Genomic DNA, 23751 nt, shown 5'->3' on the forward strand with positions numbered 1-23751 from the left:
AAGATCCTTTTAACAACAGTGACCTAATGCCTTAAATGTGTTTCTGATATTTCCATTCACTTGATCAATGTTCAATAATTGTACCATGTTGATAACTGTACTTTCTTTTTTATCACTTTAAGAATGTAACTTTCATGTGTGAGTATACACTTTTGATCCTAACACTTTGAAGGCATAAGCAGGTGGATCTGTTTTTTGAGGTCGACCTGGTCTATATAGGAAAACCCTATCTTAAAAAAAATCAATCAATAAATAAGCAAATAAAAAGAATTTAAAACATTTCTCATTAATATGAACACAACCACATCTTTAATAACAATTAATTTTTATTGCTGATAATTCATATAATCAATTTAAAAAATGTTACATAGTGTCATATGGGAACTCAATTTCATCGTAAAATAAACCTGCTTTTCTCTTTTCATTGGTTGCTCTTAGTTTCCATATTCATACACATATATAATTTATTCTGATTATTCTCTCCCCCACATCGTCCCATTCCCTCCTCTGGAACTTAAACATATACAGTCTTCTAAATTTAGGTTTCCGATGTCTGATTTCTCTTTTATTTATTATACATTCCTTTACTTTTCCATCTATAGTTTATGATATCTTAATAAGAAACCCATTCTGTCATTAGCACTCTCTGTGCTTGATAGGAGACATTCACATTCTTCAGTAGCTTGTCATCAGTGCAGGAAATGACATCAAGCTCTCGCTCTCTCTCTCTCTCTCTCTCTCTCTCTCTCTCTCTCTCTCTCTCTCTCTATCTCTGTCTCTCTGTCTCTGTCTCCCTCTCTGTCTCTCTGTCTCTCTGTCTCTTCTGTCTCTCTGTCTCTCTCTATCTCTGTCTCTCTGTCTCTGTCTCCCTCTCTGTCTCTCTGTCTCTCTGTCTCTCTGTCTCTCTGTCTCTCTGTCTCTCTCTCCATCCCCTCCCCAATTGTTCTGTTTTCTAGTACAAGGACTCACACTTTAGTCTAGCCTTGAACTCAAGGCAATCCACCTACCTCAGCCTTGTGAGTGTTGGGATTGCAGGTATACACCATCTTGCCCAGTGAATTTTGTGACTCTTGTACATCCCTTTACTATTTCTGAGTTATTTTTAATATTGCTGTGACCCTTTTCTAGCTTCTAGATGTAGATACATTAACTGATTAGAAGGTTTTATTTTTAAAGATTTATTTATTTATGTACATGAGCACTCTGTTTGCGAGTGTGCCTGCCTGTCAGAAGAGAGCTTCAGACAGAAGAGGGCATTGGATCCCACTACAGATAGTTGTCGGTCACCATGTGGTTGCTGGGAATTGAACTTGGGAGCACTGGAGAAGCAGCGCTCTTAACCACCAAGCCATCTCTCCAACCTGATAAAAAAGATTTTAAATTTCATTCTTTTCGTGTTTGTTTGCATCTTTCTTCTTGAGAACACTGTGATGGAATGTCCAAATGGTGATTAGTGGCGGTTGGTAGAAGGAGCCATATGTGTGATGCCACCATATGTGTGAGGGGCTGGCAACAAGGTGCAGACCCAAGACCATGGCCCTGTGCCCTGAGGCTCGCCTGCTGGATGTGGGCTCTCAGCCCCATCAAGATGCCTTCAGGCGAGGACAGCAGGTGGTGGCTTGTGCCCTGCTGAGCCGGCCTAGGAGAGTGGCAACCACAATCGCCATGTCCAAGCCTCCAGCCTGGGGCACCAGGAAGCTCCGGCTGTGATGGCCTCAGGTTGGTCATGGTGGGCCTGGAGGCCCGAAGAAGCCGCCCCGGCCTCCGCGGGCCCTGAGAGGGGACTGACCGGCCTGAGCGGAGCCCGGAACTCCACACCACGCGCCTCCCCTTGTCCTGCCTCCCGGTGTTGTCTGCGCCACGGAGTGGGCACACGTGTCCTTCCCACCCCGCAGCTCGACCGCGCCCGAGCCGGGCCTCAGGGCACACGGAGCTCGTGGGTGAGCGCGGGGCCTGAGGGGACGGGGAGCGCGCTTCATATTTGGCGCCGGCAGCAGTGCGTGTGCCTGGGCGAGTTTTCCTTCCGCGGGTGCCGGCAGCGGGGGCGCCGAAGCCCAAGCTGACTCCTCTCTCTCCCTCTCCGACCCCGGCAGGGCCCAGACGTGATTCTGCCTGCACGATGTCCTCCTTCCTGGAGGCGAGCTCTTCTCAGGCGCCACGTCGCGAACAAAAAGAGAAAAGAAAAAAATGAAAAGAAAAATCAGAAGAAGCTGACAGAGAAGGGGGCGGTAACGGCGTTGGGGGTCACCTCGGCCACGGGAGGGCGCGCTAAGACAGCGGCGGGGTTTCCAACGGCGACTCCACCCTTGCAGTGTCCAGGGAAGAAGCCAAGGCTAGTCCTGCCAGGGGACCTGGAGGCCTGGCGCCTGGGCGGACCCCTAGCCCGACCTCCGGTCTGCTCCCCAGGGACAGCAAGCCTCAAGCAGGGCGGTCTGCACCTTAAGAGCAGCATCATCAAGGTACATAGGAGACCCGCGTCCCTCCTAAGGCTCCTTCTGGGCCGCCCCCCACCCCAGCCCTGGGAAAGCAGTGGCAGAAGGAGGCAATGCAAAGGGAGCCCATTGGGTAGGGGAAGGGAGGGTTCAGAGATGTATGGAGAGCTGAAGCAGGGATTGGAAAGCCTATGGCATTGGGAAAGAATGGAGAGGTGATCGGAGTGTGCATGAGAGCTGTGCTCTGACATCCCCAGAGCAACTTGGGGCTGTCACCTCTCTCTAGATTGACTTAGAATTAAATGACCTGTACCTGCCAGGGCAGGACAGGCTTTTCAGAGGCAGCTTAGCCTGGTGGCACACTCCCTGTAATGTTTTCATTGTATGTTAAAGGATGGGGATCTTGGGAATATATTTTCTTAAAACCTCAGGCAATTTATGCAGATTACAGTTCTGCATAATTTAATTCTTTCCTGCCTGCTATGAGCAGGCCTCCAGATCAGCAAGTTCCTTTGGAATGGTTTTCTTGTTTTTGTTTATTTTCCATGGTGCTGATTAGAAAGCCATGAATTGTTTTGTGAATTTTAAATTTCAAGAGGTGACACCCAGAGTTTATGGTGGTTTCCTTCAAACACTGCAGTGTAGTTGCAGCATAAAAACATACTTCTTGTGACAAGAAGTGGAAAAAGAAAGTTGATGAGCTAAGAAAAGAGGAGCCTTGAGCCAGATCAACCATTTGGCTTCCTCAAATTTGGAGCAAGCATGGAATGTGGCTTTTTCAGAATCGAGGGGGTTTTTAGGATTGGGCAATGAATGCTGTCTGGTGCTAACCCGTCCCTTTTGTGGCTGACAACCCTTAGGAGAAGGTCAGAATGTGCCAACAGCACAGATTGGGCACTGGTGGTGTTTGAACTCAGAAGTGCTCAGGAACTGTGAAAGTTTCTCTGTTATCACCCTGGAGCCATCTAGTGAAATAGACCACTGTGATGCTGTGTAAGAGAGGCTGTTGTGAGGGCTGGAGAGATGGCTCAGTGGGTAAGAGCACCAAGTGTTCTTCCAGAGGTCCTGAGTTCAAATGCCCGCGACCACATGATGGCTCACAACCATCTGTAAGGAGTACTGATGCCCTCTTCTGTTGTGTCTGAAGACAGCTGCATGGTCTCACATATAAATAAATAAATCTTACAAAAGATTGTCATCTACTGTAGTTTCTGTGTGGACAGGGCACAGTTGAAGGGCTTAAAAATCAAGTACATTGCCTGTCTTTAGAGATCAAGTGTATCACCTAACTTTCAAACCAAGAAATGTAGTGTCTTTTTTGCTGCTTCTGTACTTTTTAGTGATGTAACTTTTCTCCTATTACGTCATTTGTTTCCATGATAGTTGTTTTCAAGTATATATGATTATCGCTCCTATTTGCAGAGCTATTCAATATTTTCATTGGATAAATATTTGTGGTGAATTTACATTGTGATATCAGTAAAATGCTATGTGAAAATTTTAGAGAATATACGGTTTTGGGTAATTTTAATAACCTTTCCCCTCAAGTGGTGGCCTGTTTTCACATTGAAAAGACTGGAATTCATTACCATCCATAGCAGGATTGATAGGGAAGCGAAATGGACAGTGACAGTGTTGTTCTCTTTGACAGTTGTGGGAGCCAAGAAAGAAGTGTGACTTGCTTTTTGTGACTTACAAAATCAAGACTGAGTATCATTACTGTAGAAGCCCATGGAAAAAATGATGAAGTTTTCAGAAATCACCAGTTAAAGAAATGGTGGTTTTCTTATATTGAATTCTGAGTTTCAAAGTTATGTTTCATTTTTCTTTATTACTTAATGAGGCTTTTTATTAAGCTTTTTATTCACCATTACACCCTTAGATGCACAGTGCTAGGATCGTATTAGGTGCTCAATAAATCACTGACCATTGGGGAGGAGGAATGATAAGAAAGTATGTATTTTCTGTAAGTTCTGTTAGTTTTGGGAACAGGTGATTTTAGGTTGACCAGTTATAGTTTGGTATCTTGTCCCACATAAGACAACTTGACAGAACTCCCTTTCTGGCCATTATGTTCAACATATTTTACTCTTAATCATTCTTGAAAATCATGGAAGTAGTGTGGAAAATTGATTTTACCTGCAGTATAGCAAAAAAACCCAGTCTAGATAGGTAAGCAGATATGTTTCTCCATGAGCTGATGTCTTAAAACATCTAGATTTAGGAATTTAGTTTTGTGTTTTCTAAACATACATCGTACAGCATACAGATAACATCGTAATAGAATAAAGGAATCTTTTGATTTAGCACCAAATTCCCTAAAGCAATGACTACTGCACAGCTCTCTTGGACATATAAATAGCCTAAATTATATTTCACTCTTTTAAAGAAATAATGAAAGCACTTAAGGTTAAGCAAAGCCCATGGGAAAAGTTTGTTGCGGTGTTTCTCTTTGGTTTCTTGTGCTCTTTCTAGAGAATGACTTTAAGAAGTCAGGGCGGTCAGGTGGTCAGCGTAGTCACGCAGTCATGAGCAGATGGTTAAGCAATGTGCTAGGGCTCCATCGGCCAGTGAGCCCAGCTGAAGAGGAGAGTCTAGCCAGTGAGCCTGACTGAGGAGCAGAGGCTAGCCAGTGAGCCTGACTGAAGAGCAGAGGCTAGCCAGTGAGCCAGTCTGAAGAGCAGAGGCTAGCCAGTGAGCCAGGCTGAAGAGCAGAGGCTAGCCAGTGAGCCTGACTGAAGAGCAGAGGCTAGCCAGTGAGCCTGAATGAAGAGCAGAGGCTAGCCAGTGAGCCTGAATGAAGAGCAGAGGCTAACCAGTGAGCCTGACTGAAGAGCAGAGGCTAGCCAGTGAGCCAGGCTGAAGAGCAGAGGCTAGCCAGTGAGCCTGACTGAAGAGCAGAGGCTAGGCAGTGAGCCTGAATGAAGAGCAGAGGCTAGCCAGTGAGTCTGACTGAAGAGCACAGGCTAGCCAGTGAGCCTGACTGAAGAGCAGAGGCTAGCCAGTGAACCTGACTGAAGAGCACAGGCTAGCCAGTGAGCCTGACTGAAGGCTGAAGAGCAGTGATTTTAACCTTTATTTCTAAGTTCTTCAGTTTTCCTAAAAGACAAAAGTTTCCCTCCATAAAGTTTGACTAAAGAGGTTCTCCTTGCTCTCTTCTTCTTATCTCCTTTCCTCTTGCTCTTATGACACAATAATTTCCTTACTCTCAAGGCCTTCCTCTCAACACTGTGCCTTTACTTCTAAGTTCTTCTTGAGTTCTGTTCTCTTCAGTTCAGTTCTGTCTAAAAAGCTTCTCTCTCTCTTTGTACTCAGTATTTGTATATCTTTCTGAACACAGCATCACATGGTGAAATGTTCACCACAAGTTTGCACAGGAATTCAAATCATAAGTTGGATAATCAGTTTACGACAGAGAATGTTTACATGCATATCCATGAAGAGTAATCCTCAGGATAAACAGTCACCATCTGTCACCAGCTCTGCACATTCATGGAGAGTTAAAAGCTGTAATTTTTATGAGAAAAAAATAAGTGAAATTACCTATAGGCAAATCCAGTCAGTTATTTATGTTCAGTCCATGCACCTATAGTAAATGATTTGTTCTCCTTTTATGAACTTTGGTTAATTGGTTTATACCCTCTTAGGATGGGCTCTAATTTGTAGATGCCTCCTTGGTATTGGAGAAGCAATTCACTCATGACACTTTAAGAATAGAAGAGATCTCAATGCAATTTTGATCACCAGAGAAAACATAATAGCAGTCCTATTATAAAAGCTTAAAATTACTAATCTAATTTAGGAATTCTTATAGAACCATCATTAGGAATTAAGAAATCAACTATTTGTCTATACATCATCACGCCAAGACAATACATCTTTGTTGCTCTGTGGTGATCTGCTCAAAAGAGTGGGGTAAAGAGCATGACAAATACAGAGGCAGATGCTTGCAGTCAACCATTTAGCTGAAAACAGGGTCCCAAATGGAGAGTTAAGAGAAAGGATTGAGGGAGCTGAAGGGGTTTACAGCCACATAAGAACAACAGTAAGAAACACCCAGAGCTCCCAGGGCCTAAACCACCATCCAAAGAGTACACATGGACAGACCCATGGCTACAGCTGCATATGTAGAAGAGAATGGCCTTCTTGGGCACAAATGGGAGGAGAAGCCCTTGGTCTTGTCAAGGCTTGATGCCCCAGTATAGAGGAAACCAGAACAGGGAGGCAGGTCGGCCTGGGAGTTTGGGTGGGTGGTAACACCCTCACAGTAGAAGGGGGAGGCGTGTTATAAGGGGTTTAGTGGATGGGAAACCAGGAAAAGGGATAACATTTGAAATGTAACAAAAGCCCTCTCTGGGGATGGACAGCGGCTAAGGATGCTCTGAGCACCTCCTTCCCTGCTGCCTCCCTTTGATCACGACTGTGGTGTATGGTGTCAGCCTGGGACTCCCCATGGGATGCTGCTGGCACTGGTCCTGGTGTTCAGGGCCAAGAGCATGATGAGCAAGGAGCACATGGTTTGTCCCGATTCAGAGCTGGGTGAGTGGCCACCAGAGGACTAGGACAGCTTCCTGTACAATCATGAGGACTTCCTGGGCAAGGAGGACTCCAAGACCTTTGATAGTAAGCCTGGACGAGAGCAGGAGAGGCTGGGGAAAATTGTTGATCCAATTGACAGTGATGGAGGTGGCCTTGTTACTACTGAAGACCTGAAAGTTTGGATCAAACAGGTACAGAAAAGATACATCAACCATAATGTGGCTAAACTCTGGAAGGATTGGGATAGGGACATATACGAAAAGATCTCCTGGGAAGAATACAATCAGGCCAACTATGGCTACTACCTGGTTAACCTTGCTGAATTCCAAGATAGCTCTGATCATCACAACTTTAAAAAGTTGCCTCCATGAGATGAGAGGAGGTTTAAGGCCTTAACGGTGACCTGACAGCTACTCAGGATGGGTTCATTGCTTTTCTACACTAAGAGGATTTAGAACATATGAAGGAGATTGTAGTTCTGGAAACCCTGGAGGATATCGACAAGAACGGGGATGGTTTTGTGGACCAGGATGAATACATTGTGAACATCTTTTTCTCACGAGGACAATTGCCCTGAGACAGACTTGGTTTTGTCTGGGGAGCAGTTCAATGATTTCCCAGATCTGAACAAGGATGGGAAGCTGGACTAGGATGAGATTCGCCACTGGATCCTCCCTCAGGACTATGACCATGCACAGGGTGAGTTCTGGCATCTGGTGTATGAGTCAGATAAAAAAAGATTCTTACCAAGGAGTAGATTTTAGACAACTGGACCATATTTGTGGGAAGCCATGCCACCAATTACAGGGAAGATCTTACCAAAAATCATGATGATATTTGAAAGACACTCATCCTCATATGGCCAACGGTCACAGGCTTTATACAGATGTTCTGCGTGATTGCTATATTTGTCAAGTATATAGCAGTTGTGTCCCTAAACAATGAGAAACCTTTCTAAAGCTCAAAAAAATCATACTTTGCACCACAAACAATAATAGTAGGAGATTTAAACACCCTACTTTCATCAATGGACAGATCAGGGAAACAGAAATTAAACAGAGACATAGAAAGACTAACAGAAGTTATGAACCAAATGTATTTAACATATATTTATAGAACACTACACCCTAAAACCAAAGGATATACCTTCTTCTCAGCATCCCACAGTACCTTTTCCAAAATTGACCATATAATCGGTCACAAAACAGGCCTCAACAGATACAGGAAGATAGAAATAATCCCATGTATCCTATCAAAAAACCACGGACTAAGGCTACTGATCAATAACAACAAATAGGACAGAAAGCACACATATACATGGAAGTTGAAGTCAATGACAACTTGGTCATTGGAGACATAAGAAAAAAATTAAAGATTTCTTAGAAGTAAATGAAAATGAAGACACAACATACTGAAACTTATGGGACACAATAAAAGCAGCGCTAAGAGGAAAAATCATAGCTCTGAGTGCCTGCAAAAAGAAACAAGAGAGAGCATATTTCAGCAGCTTCACAGCACACCTAAAAGCTCTAGAAAAAAATTAAATAAACCCTAGAGGAGTAGGAAGCAGGAAATAATCAAACTCAGGGCTGAAATCAAACAAGAAGAAACATAACCGAGTATCAAAAGAATCAGCAAACCCAGGAGCTGGTTCTTTGAGAAAATCAACAAGATAAATAAACGCTTAGCCATACTAACCAGAGGGCATAGAGAGTGTATCCAAATTAATAAAATCAGAAATAAAAGGGAGACATAACAGCAAAATCTGAAGAAATTAAAAAGATCATCAAATCCTACTACAAAAACGTATATTCAACAAAACTGGAAAATGTAGAGGAAATGGACAATTTTCTATACAGATACCAGGTACCACAGTTAAATCAGGAATAAATATACCTTCGAAACAAACCCGTAACTCATAAAGACATAGAAACTGCTATTAAACATCTCCCATCCAAAAACAGCCCAGGACCAGATGGATTTAGTGCAGAATTCTATCAGACCTTCATGGATGACTTCATACCAATACTGTCCAAACTATTCCGCAAAATAGAAACAGACAGAGCACTACCAAATTCCTTCTATGAAGCCACAATTACTCTTATACCTAAACCACACAAAGATACAACAAAGATAGAGAAATTCAGACCTATTTGATTTATGAATATTGATCAAAAAAGCTCAATAAAATTCTTGCAAACTAAATCCAAGAACACATCCCAACGATCATCCATCATGATCAAGTAGGCCTCATGGCAAGGATGCAGGGATGGTTTAATATACGGAAGTCCATCAACGAAATTCATCATATAAACAAAGTCAAAACCACATGATCATTTCATTAGATGCTGAGAAATCTTTTGACAAAATTCATTAATAATTCCTGGAAAGTTCAGGAATTCAAGGCCTGAATCTAAATATAGGAAAATGCAATATACATCAAACCAGTAGCTAACATCAAACTAAACTGAGAAAATTGAAGGAATCCCACTAAAATCAGGGAGTAGACAGGGCTGCCCACTCTTTCCCTACTTTTTAATATGGTACTTAAAGTCCTAGCCATAGCAATCACACAATGAAATTAGGTCAATGAGAAAAAATTAGAAGGGATGAAGTCAAAACACTAATATTTGAAAATGATATGATAGTCTACTTAAGCAACACGAAAATTCAACCAGAGAACTACTTAATGTGATCAACAACTTCAGCAAACTGTCCAAGTATAAAATTAACTCAAACAATTCAGTAGCTTTCCTCTACTCAAAGGGTAAACAGGCTGAGAAAGAAATTAGGGAAATGACACCCTTCACAATAGTCCCAAATAATATGAAATAACTTGCTGTTACTTGAACCAAGCAAGTAAAAAATCTGTATGACAAGAACTTCAAATCTCTGAAGAAAGAAATTGAAGACGATCTCAGAAAATGGAAATATCTCCCATGCTCATAGATTGGCAGGATGAATATGGTAAAAAATGGCCATTTTGCAAAAAGCAATCTACAGATTCAATGCCAACACCAACAATATTCCTACTCAATTCTTTATAAAGGTAGAAAGTACAATTTGCCGTCATTTGGTATACCATAAAACCCAGGATAGCAAAAACTATACTCAACTATAAAAGAACTTCTGGGGGAATCACCATCTCTGACCTCAAGCAGTATTACAGAGCAATAGTATGAATGGTATTTGCATACAGACAGGCAGATCAGCGGAACATAATTGAAGACACAGAAATGAACCCACACACCTATGGTCATTTGATCTTTGACAAAGGAGTTAAAACATCCAATGGTAGAAACATAGCATTTTTAACAAATGGTGCTGGATCAACTGGAGGTCAGCAGGTAGAAGAGTGCAAGTTGACCCATCCTTATTACCCTGTACAAACCTTAAGTCCAAGTGGATCAAGGACCTCCACATCAAACCAGATACACTACAAGTAATAGATAAAATTAGGGAAGGGTCCCGAAGACATAAGAACTAAGGAAAATTTCCTGAACAAAATACCAATGGCTTATGCTTTAAGATCAAGAATCGACAAATGGGGGAACCTCATAAAACTGAAAAGCTTCTGTAAGGCAAAGGACAGTGTCATTCAGACAAAAAGGCAACCAACAGATTGGGAAAGAATCTTTACCAATCCAGCATCTGATAGAGGGCTAATATCCAAAGTATACACAAAACACAAGAAGTCAGAATACAGAGAGCCAAACAACCCTGTTAAGAAATGGGGTACAGAGCTAAAGAAAACATTCTCAGCTGAGGAATATCGAATACCTGAAAAGCACCTAAAGAAATGCTCAACATCCTTAGTCATCTGGGAAATGCAAATCAAAACAGGCTGAGAATCCACCTCACACCAGTCAGGATGGCTAAGATCAAAAACTCATGTGACAACAGATGCTGGTGAGGATGTGGAGAAAGAGGAACACTCCTCCATTGTTGCTGGGATGGCAAACTGGTACAAGCACTCTGGAAATCAGTCGGAAGGTTCCTCAGAAAATTGGACATTGCACTACCTGAGCACACAGCTATACCTGTCCTGGGCATATACCCAAAAGATACTCCAACATAAAACAAACACATATGATCCACTGAGTTTATAGCAGCCTTATTCATAATAGCCAGAACCTGAAGTGAACCCAGATGCCCTTCAACAGAGGAATGGATTCGAAAAATGTGGTACATCTACACAATGGAGTACCACTCAGCTATCAAAAACAATGACTACGTTCAATTCATAGGCAAATGGAAAAAACTAGAAAATATCATCCACAGTGAGGTAATCCAATCACAGAAAAACACACTTGGTATGCTCTTGGTAGCGATGGCCTTGAAGCCCTCCATTATTGATGTTATTATTATGCTTAGCATTAAGTATGACTGGGTTCATGGAAAATCCCCAGCCAGCTGCAGAAGACTAATACAAATGTGGTGGTCAAGATGAATAATCATATGATAACGTGTGACGTTAAGATACCCAATGTCATGACCTGTAACCTTTCTGAAAAACCAACATCCTGCTGACTAATAGATATGACAAACCTGTGAACTTTCTGACAACCTGTCAACATCAGCCGATTCCCTGACCACATGAATATTGTGTCCTTGGCGTGGGTAATTGTTTTTTACTTCTCTCCTCTCTCTGTTACCCTTTTTATGGTACAAATTCAGCCTTGGGGAAAAATAAAATTGTCGCCTTGATCATACTCTTGTCTTGGAGTCCTTCGTCACGTCTCTTCTCCCCCATTCTCTTCCAGATTCTCAGCACCCCTCATTGACAGTATGTACTCATTGATAAGTGGATATTGACCAAAACCTCAAATTACCCAAGATGCAATCTACAGATCTCAGGAAACTCAAGAAATGGATGACCAAAGTGCAGATGTTCCCACACCTTCTTAAAATGGGGAACAAAAGTATCCATAGGAGGGGATATGGAGGCCAAATCTAAAGCAGAGCCTGAAGGAACAGCCATTCAGAGCCTGCCCCACATGTGGCCCATGTATATACAGCCACCAAAACTAGGTAAGATTGATGAAGCTAAAAAGTGCTTACTGAAAGGGACTGGATATACATCTCCCCTGAGAGACACATGCAGAGCATTTCAAATAAAGAGGTCAGTGCTGGCAGTAAACTAGTGAACTGAGAGCAGGACGCCATTTATGGGAATTAGAGGAAGGATTCAAAGAGCTGAAGGGCTTGCAACCCCATAAGAACAGCAATGCCAACCAAATAAACCACTAGCAAAAGACTATACGTGGACTGACCCAGGGGTCCAACTGCATATGTTGGAGAGAATATCCTTGTTGGGGCACCTGTGGAAGGGGAAGCCCTTGTTCTTAACAAGGTTGGACCCTGAGTGCAGGGAAATATCCGGGAAGGGGTTTCTAAGTGGCGTGGATTGGGGGATCATATATATGGGAGAGGGCACGGCAGGGGGGTTTATGGACCAAAAGCTGGGAAAGGGAATAACGTTTGAATAAAACATATATATCTATTAAAAAAACTAAAATTTAAAAAAATGATACTAATGCCAAAAAATAATCAAAAAATGTGAATAAGAAAGAAATTTTAGGATTTGGAAAAAGATGAATGCCAGGTATTTGAAAAACTGTATGATCATGGTAAACACTTTAATATACTTGAGAAATTTTTTTACATGTTAATGAACTGCATCTTTTTAAATAGTGAATGGAAATCCAGTCCCTTCCTGGCTGTGAGGCTGGGGATCCAGATGTAGTGGAATTCATTATTTGTTGGTCCTGAATCTTTGAGTCTGCTTCTAACTCAGCTTATGCCAAGGAAACTAGGCCAAGGTGATATCTAAGCCATTGACCAAACTATCTGGACTAACAATCACAGGTGAAATTCCACCTTGTAAATGGGAGGAGAGGAATAAAAGATACCTTTAAAGATTTAAAAAAAATGAAATGTACCCCAAAAAATCCAATAAAAAAGTTTAAAATAAAAATAACTTAGGAAATACAAAATACTGGGTTACCATTCCACAATCATGATGTGTTTCTTCTGTGATATCTTACAGGTTAATTTACTTTTCTATGACTGTTTTCTTATTTGAAAGTAAGTAATGGCATCATCTGTGGAGTGATGGTGAGAACAAAAGCTTTGCCTAACTTGAATAATCGATCCCTCCAGAGCATGTGCTTAACATTCTAAGCACAGGGAAATTTCCTGGGGGATTAAAGAACAAAATCCAAACATAAAACAGGAACAACAATGATTTAAAAACATTCTGCATTCTGGGTATGAAGGCATGTTACAACTTTAATCAGCTTTGTAGGTATTTCTAATAAACACACAAAGAAACAAAAATCCTATCACAGTCCTAGCAGTTGCATCCAACAAAGAGAGAGCTGTGAGGTAGTGCGTGCTGCTTCTTTCCCCAGATACCCCTGGGCCTCAGGCCTGCACCCAGTGAGCTGGACCAAGAGCAGCCAGGTTGAAATTCCTGCTGCCATGGCAGGATTCTGCAGGAACATTTCCCTTTGACAACAAGGAACCTGTGTGGAGGAGACCTCTTGGTGAGTCCTCATGGACTCTACATGTCCTATTCTGCAGGGAGAAGCCCTGCCAGGTCTTTGGCAAGGCCAGCCAGTTGTCTGGGGAAGTCTCTGGTCCTGTGGCAGAGGGCGAGGAATGGCAGAAAGAAGGGCAGCTCCACTGAGAGCAAAGGATAACCCTTCTAGGCCTATGACCTCCTAATTAATTTATCTTTTCACCTGATGCCTATTCACATTTTCTTACTATCATACAACTGTGATCTTGATGAGCAGCTGGGCTCTTGTTTTCTTAATCAGTTCTTTGTTGTCACAGACGTTTTTAACTTACTCCATACCCTGAGAATTATTCACACCTTCTGTATGCAGTAGGACCCTTGGTGGGCCTGTCATCTCAAAAATAGAAGGTTCAGTAATCCACAAGATTGGACTCCAGTTTACCTCAGGCCAGGAAAGAAGTCAGCCACCATTAGTAAAAGAGCAAGGGAAAAATTACATAGGAAAAACAAGTGGCTTAATCAGAAGAAAAGATCCTCAACTTCTAAGGCCCGCACATCTGCACCCCTCTCTTCTGAGCTTTGTATAGTGATGTTGTATAACTCCAGATGGTAGTAAAAGGCAGAGTTCTTCCCAGAAACGTCATACATGATTTTCACTCTTACATCTGTGAGGTTGGGTGGCATTATAGCACACATTCAGGTGGGATTATAAAACCTAGGATAAGAAGACAGAATCCACATATCACAATGCCAAATGGACACCCTCCAGAACTTATGGACCCATTAAAATTGAGCTTCAACCTGACCTCACGCCATTCCACTCCCTTCCCGTCCTCCTGATTGTTATGTTTGCAAGAAGTAAAAGATCATGGTGCAGCCCCCAATATTCTCATGCCTGGACTTGGCTATTCAGGAAGAATGATATTGTAAAAGTGATGGCTACGTAGTTACAATGTAGTAACACATGGTCCAGGTTGACATTTGCTCACTGATGTCCAATTTAATTGTCTTGTTATATTTGAGAAAAGGAAGATATCCTAAATAATATATAAAAGGGACAGAAACTTATTCTTTTATATATGCCCTGTAGTTGATCACTATGTTCCCATGGAAAAGGAGTTTTTATTGCAAAAAAATAGGATTATAGACCATTGATTTTGTGAAATACATGGATATGTAAATGGAAACAATGTCGGCTGTCAAGGACTGCACAGTAAGCAAATATTTCCAGGTTTTATACACTCAGAGGTATAGAAGAAATATATTGGCCTCCAGAAAAAGGGAAAAGCTTAGGAATGGAAATGTGTGTCACATGCATTGTCTCAAGTAGTAGATTTACTTTTAAGTAAAGTCTCCCTCCTCCTTGGTCCCTAGAGATTTGGGTGCTAAGAAAAATCTGCTCTCAAATTCAGGGTTGTAAGCAACCCTCCCCAGCAAAAGCATTGTTGACTTCTAATGAAGCAGAGAGAAATATCTAGCTTTGAAATAGAAGTTGCCAAATGGTATTCCCAGCGACACATGAGAGACTGGACGAAAGGGTCCCCACAGAAAATCATTAGTTTGGGGAGAGCTGGTTAGTAGGTAGGCCATAGAACTTTCCAGTGACATCACCAGTAAGCACTTCACTGGGCAATCTATTGTATCTAAGAGATCCCTAGAATCTTCTGTGATGTCACCAGTGTTGTGGTGACACCAACTGCCTTTGGGATCTTTCTTCAGTTCCCTTTGGGTTCACAAGCAGGCATGTTTCGCCAGCTGCTCAGGCTATTTCGGAAGGAAAGGGGAGATCAAGGAGAGACCATACCAGGTCAGAGGGAAGCTGACCCCCTCTCTAGTGAAACAGGAAGGAGGAAATCATTCTGGGGAAGGCTTGGTGAGTCCTGGGCAGAGTTGGGGAACATCCTCAAGGAGATAGGTTTGAGATGTGCCTTCCAAGGCTAGGCCTTACAAGCAGGAGCCTTGGGATTTCTCAAAGGCAAACCAAGAGTCAGGAGTTCCTAATCTTAAATTTGAGAGAAAGACATAAAGTGGTAAGCCTTCAGTGTCTTTTCTTGAAGTTTTTTAACTGTGAATGTCAATGAATGGCAGGAGGAGGCACTGTGAGATTAACAATTTGACCATCCATGGTTGGGAGTTGAAGAACTTCATCCTCTAGATTACTGTAGGTTACATAAGTCTCTATGGTGAGAACAAGGAAGGATGCACCCCTAGTCATGAATTGAGTTCTCAGACACTTTGGGCTGGAACATAGATGATTAGAGCTTGATGGAGCTAAGCATTATGAACTCCAGGATTAACTGCACCACATCTGATATGAGATAACATTATCCCAGATGTTTATGTCTCAGTCAGGTTATAACTTTCAGTGCCAGGGGTCCTATAATAGTGAGTGTGGCATGTGTATGGCATTAGAGGTTGGGAAGAGGGTCATAGCTTAAAGTCCAGCTTCAAAATAGCTTTTCTGCTCTTTTTGGGATTCACCCAGTCTACCATTTCATCTTCCTCAACTGCCTTTTGGTATTCAGAATGGTCTTTTCCTCCCATGGGCCATCAAATATGCAAATTAACTTGGGTTTATCTATCTACAGGTTTTGGTAGGAAGGCATCATCCCAAAGTGTCATAAGTCAGCAAGTGGAGTGTCTAAAGGAACTGGAGGAACTCAAATTTGAAATCCAGAAGTGTCAATTCGAGAGGGATGAACTTTACCAAATCCTGGACCTTTATATCTATGATGATTGGGACCACAGGTAATCATTATGCCCAGTAACCTGTTCACTGTCTTGTGCTCTCTCTCTGCTAACCCAAGATTTCCTCATAGCACGAGAGAGTTTCACCTCTCATCCTGGATTTTAAGGAGACTTGGCATGCATTAGCTTGTGAGATAAGCTAGGTGCTGTGTGTTTGGGGTTAACTGTTTTGTAGTTGAGCCTGAGGTGGTTGGAGATGCATTGGTTCTGTCAACAGCTGGAAGGACCTGGTCACACTTACTGCAAGTGTGTGTGTGAATGAAATGCCTGCAGGTCATCACTCTTTTCCTCTGAATTTGTTCATTATACACTGATTCTATGGCACCTCCATGGATGTAGTTGGCATTCTAAATGTTTTTGGATATGGGTTGGTATGTATATATGTGGATGTATTTGTTGGTGTTTTACTCAGGATCAGGACGTCTGGGACCTTTGATGGGGTCTGAGAATTTGTGTGATGGACAGTTTGCAGGTCATGATAGTGATGAGTACGTGGAGGCCCACATTGATCTACAGAGCACTTTGCTCCTTCTGTATACCTTGGTGGCACACAGGACTCTCCTGAGGGGAGGAGGTGCTATAAATCCTCTTCCCTGTCAAACATATTTATGCCCTCTGAGAATTCATGTAACAATAGAAACCAAGGATTGAGTATTCAAAACAAGAGAAATGTCATCACAGCTTTCTCTTGGGCCCAAAGCTGTGGCACAGACTGGAGGAATCTTCTTCCTGAACTAGTCAATTCCATCATGCTCACCTGGCCAGCTCTTGAAGCTCAGGTCCCTCCAATTGGTCCCTTGGCTCTGTTGTCCTGTGCCCAGGATAATAAACTTAAGCAGTACAAATACTTTGAAGGAGCAAGTATGTGGTACATACTGAGTTTAAGTAATCGAGAGAACAGTCTGATTTTACCTAATTTGTTTCACCTGCTTTGATCTTTAGTTTTTTATTTTTTTAACTATCCAGGGATTGTTCATTGTGACCTAGAAATGGTCACTGTGGTCTTGACCGTTGTTATTCCCAAACAGGCAGCTCTCAGGCTCTGCCCTCTCCTATATAGTGAGTCTTTGCAGAACCATATCTCCCCAAGATTCCAAGGAGTCCTTATATCAAAACAAATGTTTGCTTATGTACATGGAAATATTTTCTGTGGATTGTGTCTCACTCTTGGGTTTTGGTCTGGTTTTTGAGTTTGCCACTTTCTTCCCTTCCACCATTCCTTGAATTTGAACTGTTTTATTATATATTTTTTATTTACATTTCACCTAATTCTGAAATCATGAGTTCAAAATGTTATTTGTTCCTTTGGCCATGACCTAACCCAGGCTGGATGTCGAATTGCCAGTCCTTCAATCCGAACATGAGATGAGAATGATGGCTATGCAAATGATGACCAACTCAATAAGTGATGCCATGGAGAGGTACAAGGAGCTCATACAAGTGAACAGTTCCTACCGGTGAGTCGCTGACAGAGATGAGAACCCAGCACTAGGCAGGGAATGCTTCTGTCCTGTATGACTTTATCAAAAGTCAGGGCTCTGGTTCTGTAGTGTCTGACTCTTAAAAAGAAGCCTGCCTCCTGGCAAGGGTCTTAGATTTGTAGCTCTTGGACTCAGTTGTCCTACATGTGAAGGGTGTAGAAGACCCTCCAATTGTTATTTTCCCCATTAAAGATCCTCTAGATAGAAAAGGTTTGCACCATAATGGGAATATCAATCAACTCTGAATCTCTAGAACTCTGACAGGATGTCTATGATCCATGAGAAACACATGGAAAGATTATACAGCTATTGGATCTTCAACCACCCCTCAGAGGGGATTTCCCCACAACGTGAAGATGTTTTCAGCATACTATGGACATATAAGCACCCATATGGACCATCTCTTCTTCCTTGATTTATATAAACCGTCTTAGTGTCAGGATTTTCAGAAGTACTTTGATTCACAAGGAATGTATCCTCTGGATTTGACCTCCTCTAATTGGTGCTAACCTGCATAGTGTGGCTCTATTCTGGTGATTTCTGGGGATGAGGGCCCTTGAAGGGATGATTGGACTTGCAGGAGTGACAGGCAAATAGAAGCTGGCTGGGTTTACCATTTTTTGTTTGTGGTTCAGCATCAGGCAATCCCAGCTCCTGCGTGAACAAGCTCAATTGGAGAACAATATACAGATTTTGCTGAATGAGAAGAGAGAACTGCTGGTGGAGCAGACTGAACTGCCAGCATCCTCTGTGGAGACAAAGAGGTTCTGTGAAGAGGCCGGAATGAACATCTGTGACCCCAGAGCCAAGCAACAGCAGGTAGGGTTAGGCCTCAGGGTCAGGTTGTCCTCATGTCTTACCATAATCATAGACAAACCAATGTAACTGTCTATTGACTGATCCATGTCCTGACCTAGGTCTCATCCAAGTGTTCATTCATGTGATGGTTTACAAGGCTTTCTGTGGAGATAGCCCCTTTTCAAGAAACTGCATGTTGGAAAGCAAATGCTCCTCCTCTTCGAGAATCTGCACTTCATTAAGGGAGATAGGTTGATCACACAGCACAGCACTACATGCCATTATGTATGGAGGGTGCTATGTGGGAGCCCCTCTTTAGACTAGAACAGGGCTTTGAGGGATGAAGCAAAAGCCTGGAGCTCATTTTATTTTCAGGATCGTGTGAGACTCAGGAAGTAAGTAGTTGTCAAGGAGGAGAGCCTGGTGGAAATGCCAAAGAAATGGTTCTCATTGTCATTTGTGGTGGCTTTTGTTCTTCCTCCCCTCATGTCCCTGTATATGAAGATGGTGACTTCATGCTTCATAGATCTTGGGTAACTACAGAGCCTGTGTATCAGTATGTCAATCCTGTCTTATTTGAGTGCCCCTGAGAGTTCATAACTGGGCCTTACAACCTGAAGCTGGTTAGAAGAGCAAGGATGTGGAAAAGGTTTCTCAAAGGCTGAGGGTTGGCATGAGAGACTTGAGACTTCAAGAACAAAGTTATCCGTATGTACCCCCAATTCTCACCAAGAAAGGTGCATTGCTGTGCTGACCTGCATCTTAGGGAGCACGCGGGGAGGCCAGTTCATGACATGCAGTTTTGTCCAGTCATTATCTAACTTAGTCCTTTAAGCCTAGGTCTCTCAACAAACATGAAGCTTCCTGTTTTGTGCTGGCCAGCAGTCTTTGCATCATTCATCCAGTTCCAAGTGGAGCCCCCTCTCTTATTTGTCTCAACACATTCTTAAACCATTTAGCTATTTTAAAAATAAGGATTAGATTTCTTTACTTTACCTGAACAGAGTTATCCCCCGGGAAGATTCTGTATTGTCTTATTGGCTTCACCATGATATTGCATGGAATCCTAGAGTGCAACCCTCTGCTGACATTGCTTTGCTGACTATATCATGGGCACTGCATTCTTTCAGGATAGATTCCCTCTCAATATTGTACACAGTGCTGCATTTCAGAAAATTCACTGTATGTTATTTATTTAGCCTTTTACTGACTGACATTGAGGTTGTTTTTATATCACAGGAACTCTAATGTGATCAAATGTTCCTCGGAACTGACCATGAGTTACTGTCTTCTCTGGTGCTTCCAAAGACTTCTATGAAGGAAACAGGGTAGTTTTAGTGAGGGGCCTATGATGAGTCAGCATAGAGCTTGATGGAGTCTTTTCCTAGAAATTTCTCTCTTGGGGATTTGATGTTGTGTTGTTTAGGCTATCTGTGCAAAACATGTAACTTACTTGTCGAACCAGCAAGTATCTGCATAGAAAGGTTTCCTGAAGTGGAAATGAGTACAGGTCAGGGCAGCACATATTGCTTGAGTCTAAGAGACTTGTACACAGCATTGTTCCCACTAATACCTCACTCAACAGGAAATGTGCTGCATAAGAGCAAAGTTTTCATTTGTGCATGTGAGTGTGTATCTGGGTGTCTGTGTTTGTGTGTGTTTGTGTGTGTGTGTGTGTGTGTGTGTGTGTGTGTGGTGTGTGTGGGTATATGTGTGTGTGTGTGTGTGTTTGCAGTAGTGAACGTGTGTTTCCCTCTATTTCCAAGTTTCATGAGAAAAGTACTCTAAGCGTTCACTTTACATCCATGAAACATGAAATAGAGCTGCCCAGTCATTTGGCATCTCCATCTAGCTCTGTACAGCAAAAGGACACTTAAATTACTAATTTATTGTTTCCAAAAATTTCAGAACAGAATTATCTTGTGAAGTCTGGGGGAGGAGTGGAAATATGTTCAAGTGAGTCATGTTTCACAGGGGTAACAAATGGTACAGGCCTAGAGCTTGCAGGTCCCTTTTTGTTATGGTGTAGAAGCAGGACAATAAAATCCTTTAGAAATGCAACCCCCAAAACGAGGACACAAAAACACCTGTAAAGTTAGATTTTCAAGTGATTAGGGGCAAAACTACTGATCTGCATTGAAATCCTTTGGAGCACATCAAAGGAAAGGAGTACTGGGAGGTAAGGGCAAGGCTTCTCTAGAAAAATCCATGAGTTTATTCTGCTTCTCTGTTCTTTGTGAATTGTGAAAGCCCATTGGAAGGTTATGTCACTCACTGTGTCTTCTCCAAGGTTTCTTTTCACATTGCCTGCTACCATTTCTTTCGAGCTACCTTGGCACACTACAACTTCCCCTGGGAGTTTGGCTTGGATTTTATTCATTGAGAATTTGAGTTGCTTGGAATTGTATCGTCATCCAGAAAAAGCCCCATAGCTATGCTGTGGTGCAAGAACAGGGCAGTTTCAGGAACCCCTTTAGGTGCACAGATAATCCAAAGCGCTCCTCTATGTTATCTGTGTAGCATTCTGCAAGTGCTGTCAATCAACATCATTTTCTCTCAGTTAATTTCAGCCTCAATGGGTTAGGAGAAATGATGAGCTTCAAATGGGTCTGACAGTGTAAGAACAGGTAGCCCTATGAGAAGCCATGTTCAGAAAGTGGAACAGAAGTTTTAGTTAACCCAGTGATTCCACAACAAGGAGTAGGTATTGCCATTGCAACTAGGGAGCATCAATGTTGTAGTGGTCCCAGAGTAACCTTGAAGGAGAATCTATCCAGACGTCCATCAGCCAAGGAGTAAAAGTGTACCATACGATGGAGCCCTTCCATAGATTCTGATTCAGTGTGAGATAATCCATGCAAGCTTTTACTTACTTATTCAAATTATCTGTGGAGCAATCACATTACGGGGAGAAAATTTGTTGATTTGGATCCTGGTTATGGAGATTTCCTATGATTCTAGCTTTGGGCATGAAGTCACTCAGGCTATGGTAAAGACAGCTCCAATTAGAAGAAGTTGCACACTTTGGGGAAAGTCTGAAAGAGTGAACAAGAACAAGAGTCTAGTCCACCACCAATATATGATCCTTTGCTGAGCAACAAGACAGCTCTACACAGCCTTTGGGACTTGCTAAGCCAGATTGTTAATGGAAAAAGAACCCTGAGTCTATGACGGTTTATTGGAGGACAGCACATCACTGACTGAGCTGTCTATAGGCTCTGGCCACTATGTACATATCCCACTCTACATTTTTTTTATGCCTCCAGCGAATCCTGGGGAATATTTACATTAAGCATTAATGTTCAGGTAGGAACACAGGCTGGAAGAAGCCATTTGAATATCCTTCCCTATATAAATACCCTTTTTGGGTGGATGACCACCCCACCTGGATTTCAGCCTCAGGCAGTTAAAGATCTACTCAGAGTATTGTTCTGGTACAGTTCATGTGAATTTTGCCCATGAAACAATATATATGATCCTCTGGATTTCTTGCTATGTTCTACTCCTTTCTTCCTGTGATCTCTCCGGAAAGATCTGAGGACATTTTCTCTTCTGTCCTCTCACAAATTGCCTTACACTAGCCATAGACTTACAGGGGTGCTGTTCTGTTTCTACATCACAATCACCTTTAATGTCCATGTGTACGCTGGGAAGATTTGCATGGAGCACATTCTCAGTGATTACAGGATCTATGCAATTCCCATGGATTTGATGTGAGATGGCTTCTCTGTGTATTTGCAGACTCAGTGGTTACAAATAGAAACTAGACGGGTTCCTTCAGTGCTAACATAATCAGAAATTTCACCTCAATTCTGGGCATGTTCTCCAGAAGGAATCCACATGGTATTCTAGGTTGCTCATACCTCTCTTGAACTCAGATTCAGACATAGCTACAATGTTATTATTCAATGTCATATACCTGGACTAGTGGGAAAAAAATACTCATTTTTCTCTTAATCCCAGTACAGTGCATAGTCCACAGTTCAAATTCTAACAGTTTGAAAGGTGAGATATAAATCCAAGCGCAGGTACTCTAGGACACTTGGGGATGCAGGGACTGACCTCAGCTGACAGGTCATGCTGGATTGTCCAACTGAATAGAGCTGATGTATGAGGGAGAGCCGAATTGACAACCACTCACTAAACCTTTTTTTCCCTTGCTCTGCTAGGTCTGAAATTCTCCAGCAGAAACTCGAACATGACACAGTCCAGGACAAGATCTCCCTTGGAGAGAAGAGCTACAGGAGGAGAACTAAGTGTGCACAGCAAATACACCACTATTGCATCTCACTTGTAATGTCCATAGCAACTGTGGACTGCATTTTCCTCCTGTAGTTTGATTTCTTTGGATTGAATACGCTGTATTTTCACCTTGCCTCTCTCCAGCAAGTGTACACTTTTTGAGGGACTCAGAGAAGTGCTGATGCACATCAATCAAGAGCTGCTGGTCATCCAGAAAGACTGTGCACATGTAAATTTGTACTTGTCCTGATGGGTCATCCAGAAGAGTTTCATGGAGATCAGTTCACAATATTGGAAAGACTTTGTGACAAAGTCTATAATATAATTTCTACTCAGTGTTGGATGGCTTTTTCCTTAATACCCCCACGCCAACAAAACAGACCTACTTCCACTCCTCTTGAAAAGATTATTACCATCACTAACTGCTTGTCTACTATGTCTCCAAGGCAAGCCACAGGCTATAAGTCTATTCTGCAAAAGGAGCAGCAAAAAATGCTTAGTGCAATTCCTCTATTTAAGGTTTGGTTAATTTTTAATTGTTTGGGTATTTGGTTTTCCTTCTATTCATTTGAAGATTTGTTATTTATCTGTTGTTGTTGTTTTCTTCATTTGCTTTTCTATTTTGATAAAGATATAGACTGTATATATTGACTACCTGCATCTGGTTACTATCAAGTAAATTGGATGTATTCTGGTCAATAAAGGAGTAATCTCAAACTCTTCACTCTTAAGAACCTTGTTTATTGATCATTAGTGTCAACATCTGAAGTCCCACAGCTATCAGGGAGGGATGGATCTCTGCATTCTCATGGGGACTGGGCATCAAATCACTTCCCAGTCAGACTGAGATTCACAGGAATTTATACAGTCACTGTGCACTGTGTTTCCAACTCTGAATTTCAACTTCATCATGCATACATTACCCACTGTGTATGCTTGCTGTCAAATATATAGTTACCTCTAAATTATACTCTGTCGATGAGAGTTT

General features: G+C 42.1%; 1 protein-coding gene across 3 annotated transcripts in view; it reads left to right on the plus strand.

Annotated features, from left to right (window-relative positions):
• The first annotated feature begins 2275 nt into the window (after positions 1-2275).
• LOC134480507 (uncharacterized) overlaps positions 2276-23751 on the plus strand; it is a 32095-nt gene continuing 10619 nt past the window's right edge. The window contains exons 1-6 of one of the 3 annotated variants that reach the window (XM_087568867.1): positions 2276-2459; positions 11735-12002; positions 16083-16242; positions 17568-17699; positions 18359-18542; positions 22691-23494. In XM_087568867.1, the coding sequence (XP_087424993.1) occupies positions 11912-12002; positions 16083-16242; positions 17568-17699; positions 18359-18542; positions 22691-22696 (573 nt within the window). In that variant the 5' untranslated portion in view covers positions 2276-2459; positions 11735-11911 and the 3' untranslated portion in view covers positions 22697-23494. Of the gene's footprint in view, positions 2460-11734; positions 12003-16082; positions 16243-17567; positions 17700-18358; positions 18543-22690; positions 23495-23751 lie in introns of those variants that run through there. The other 2 variants (XR_015629381.1, XM_087568868.1) reach the window with 2 other exon arrangements.

This window comes from Rattus norvegicus, chromosome 9, assembly GCF_021556685.1.
Source record: "Rattus norvegicus strain SHRSP/BbbUtx chromosome 9, alternate assembly SHRSP_T2T, whole genome shotgun sequence".
In the NCBI taxonomy this organism is placed as follows: domain Eukaryota; kingdom Metazoa; phylum Chordata; class Mammalia; order Rodentia; family Muridae; genus Rattus; species Rattus norvegicus.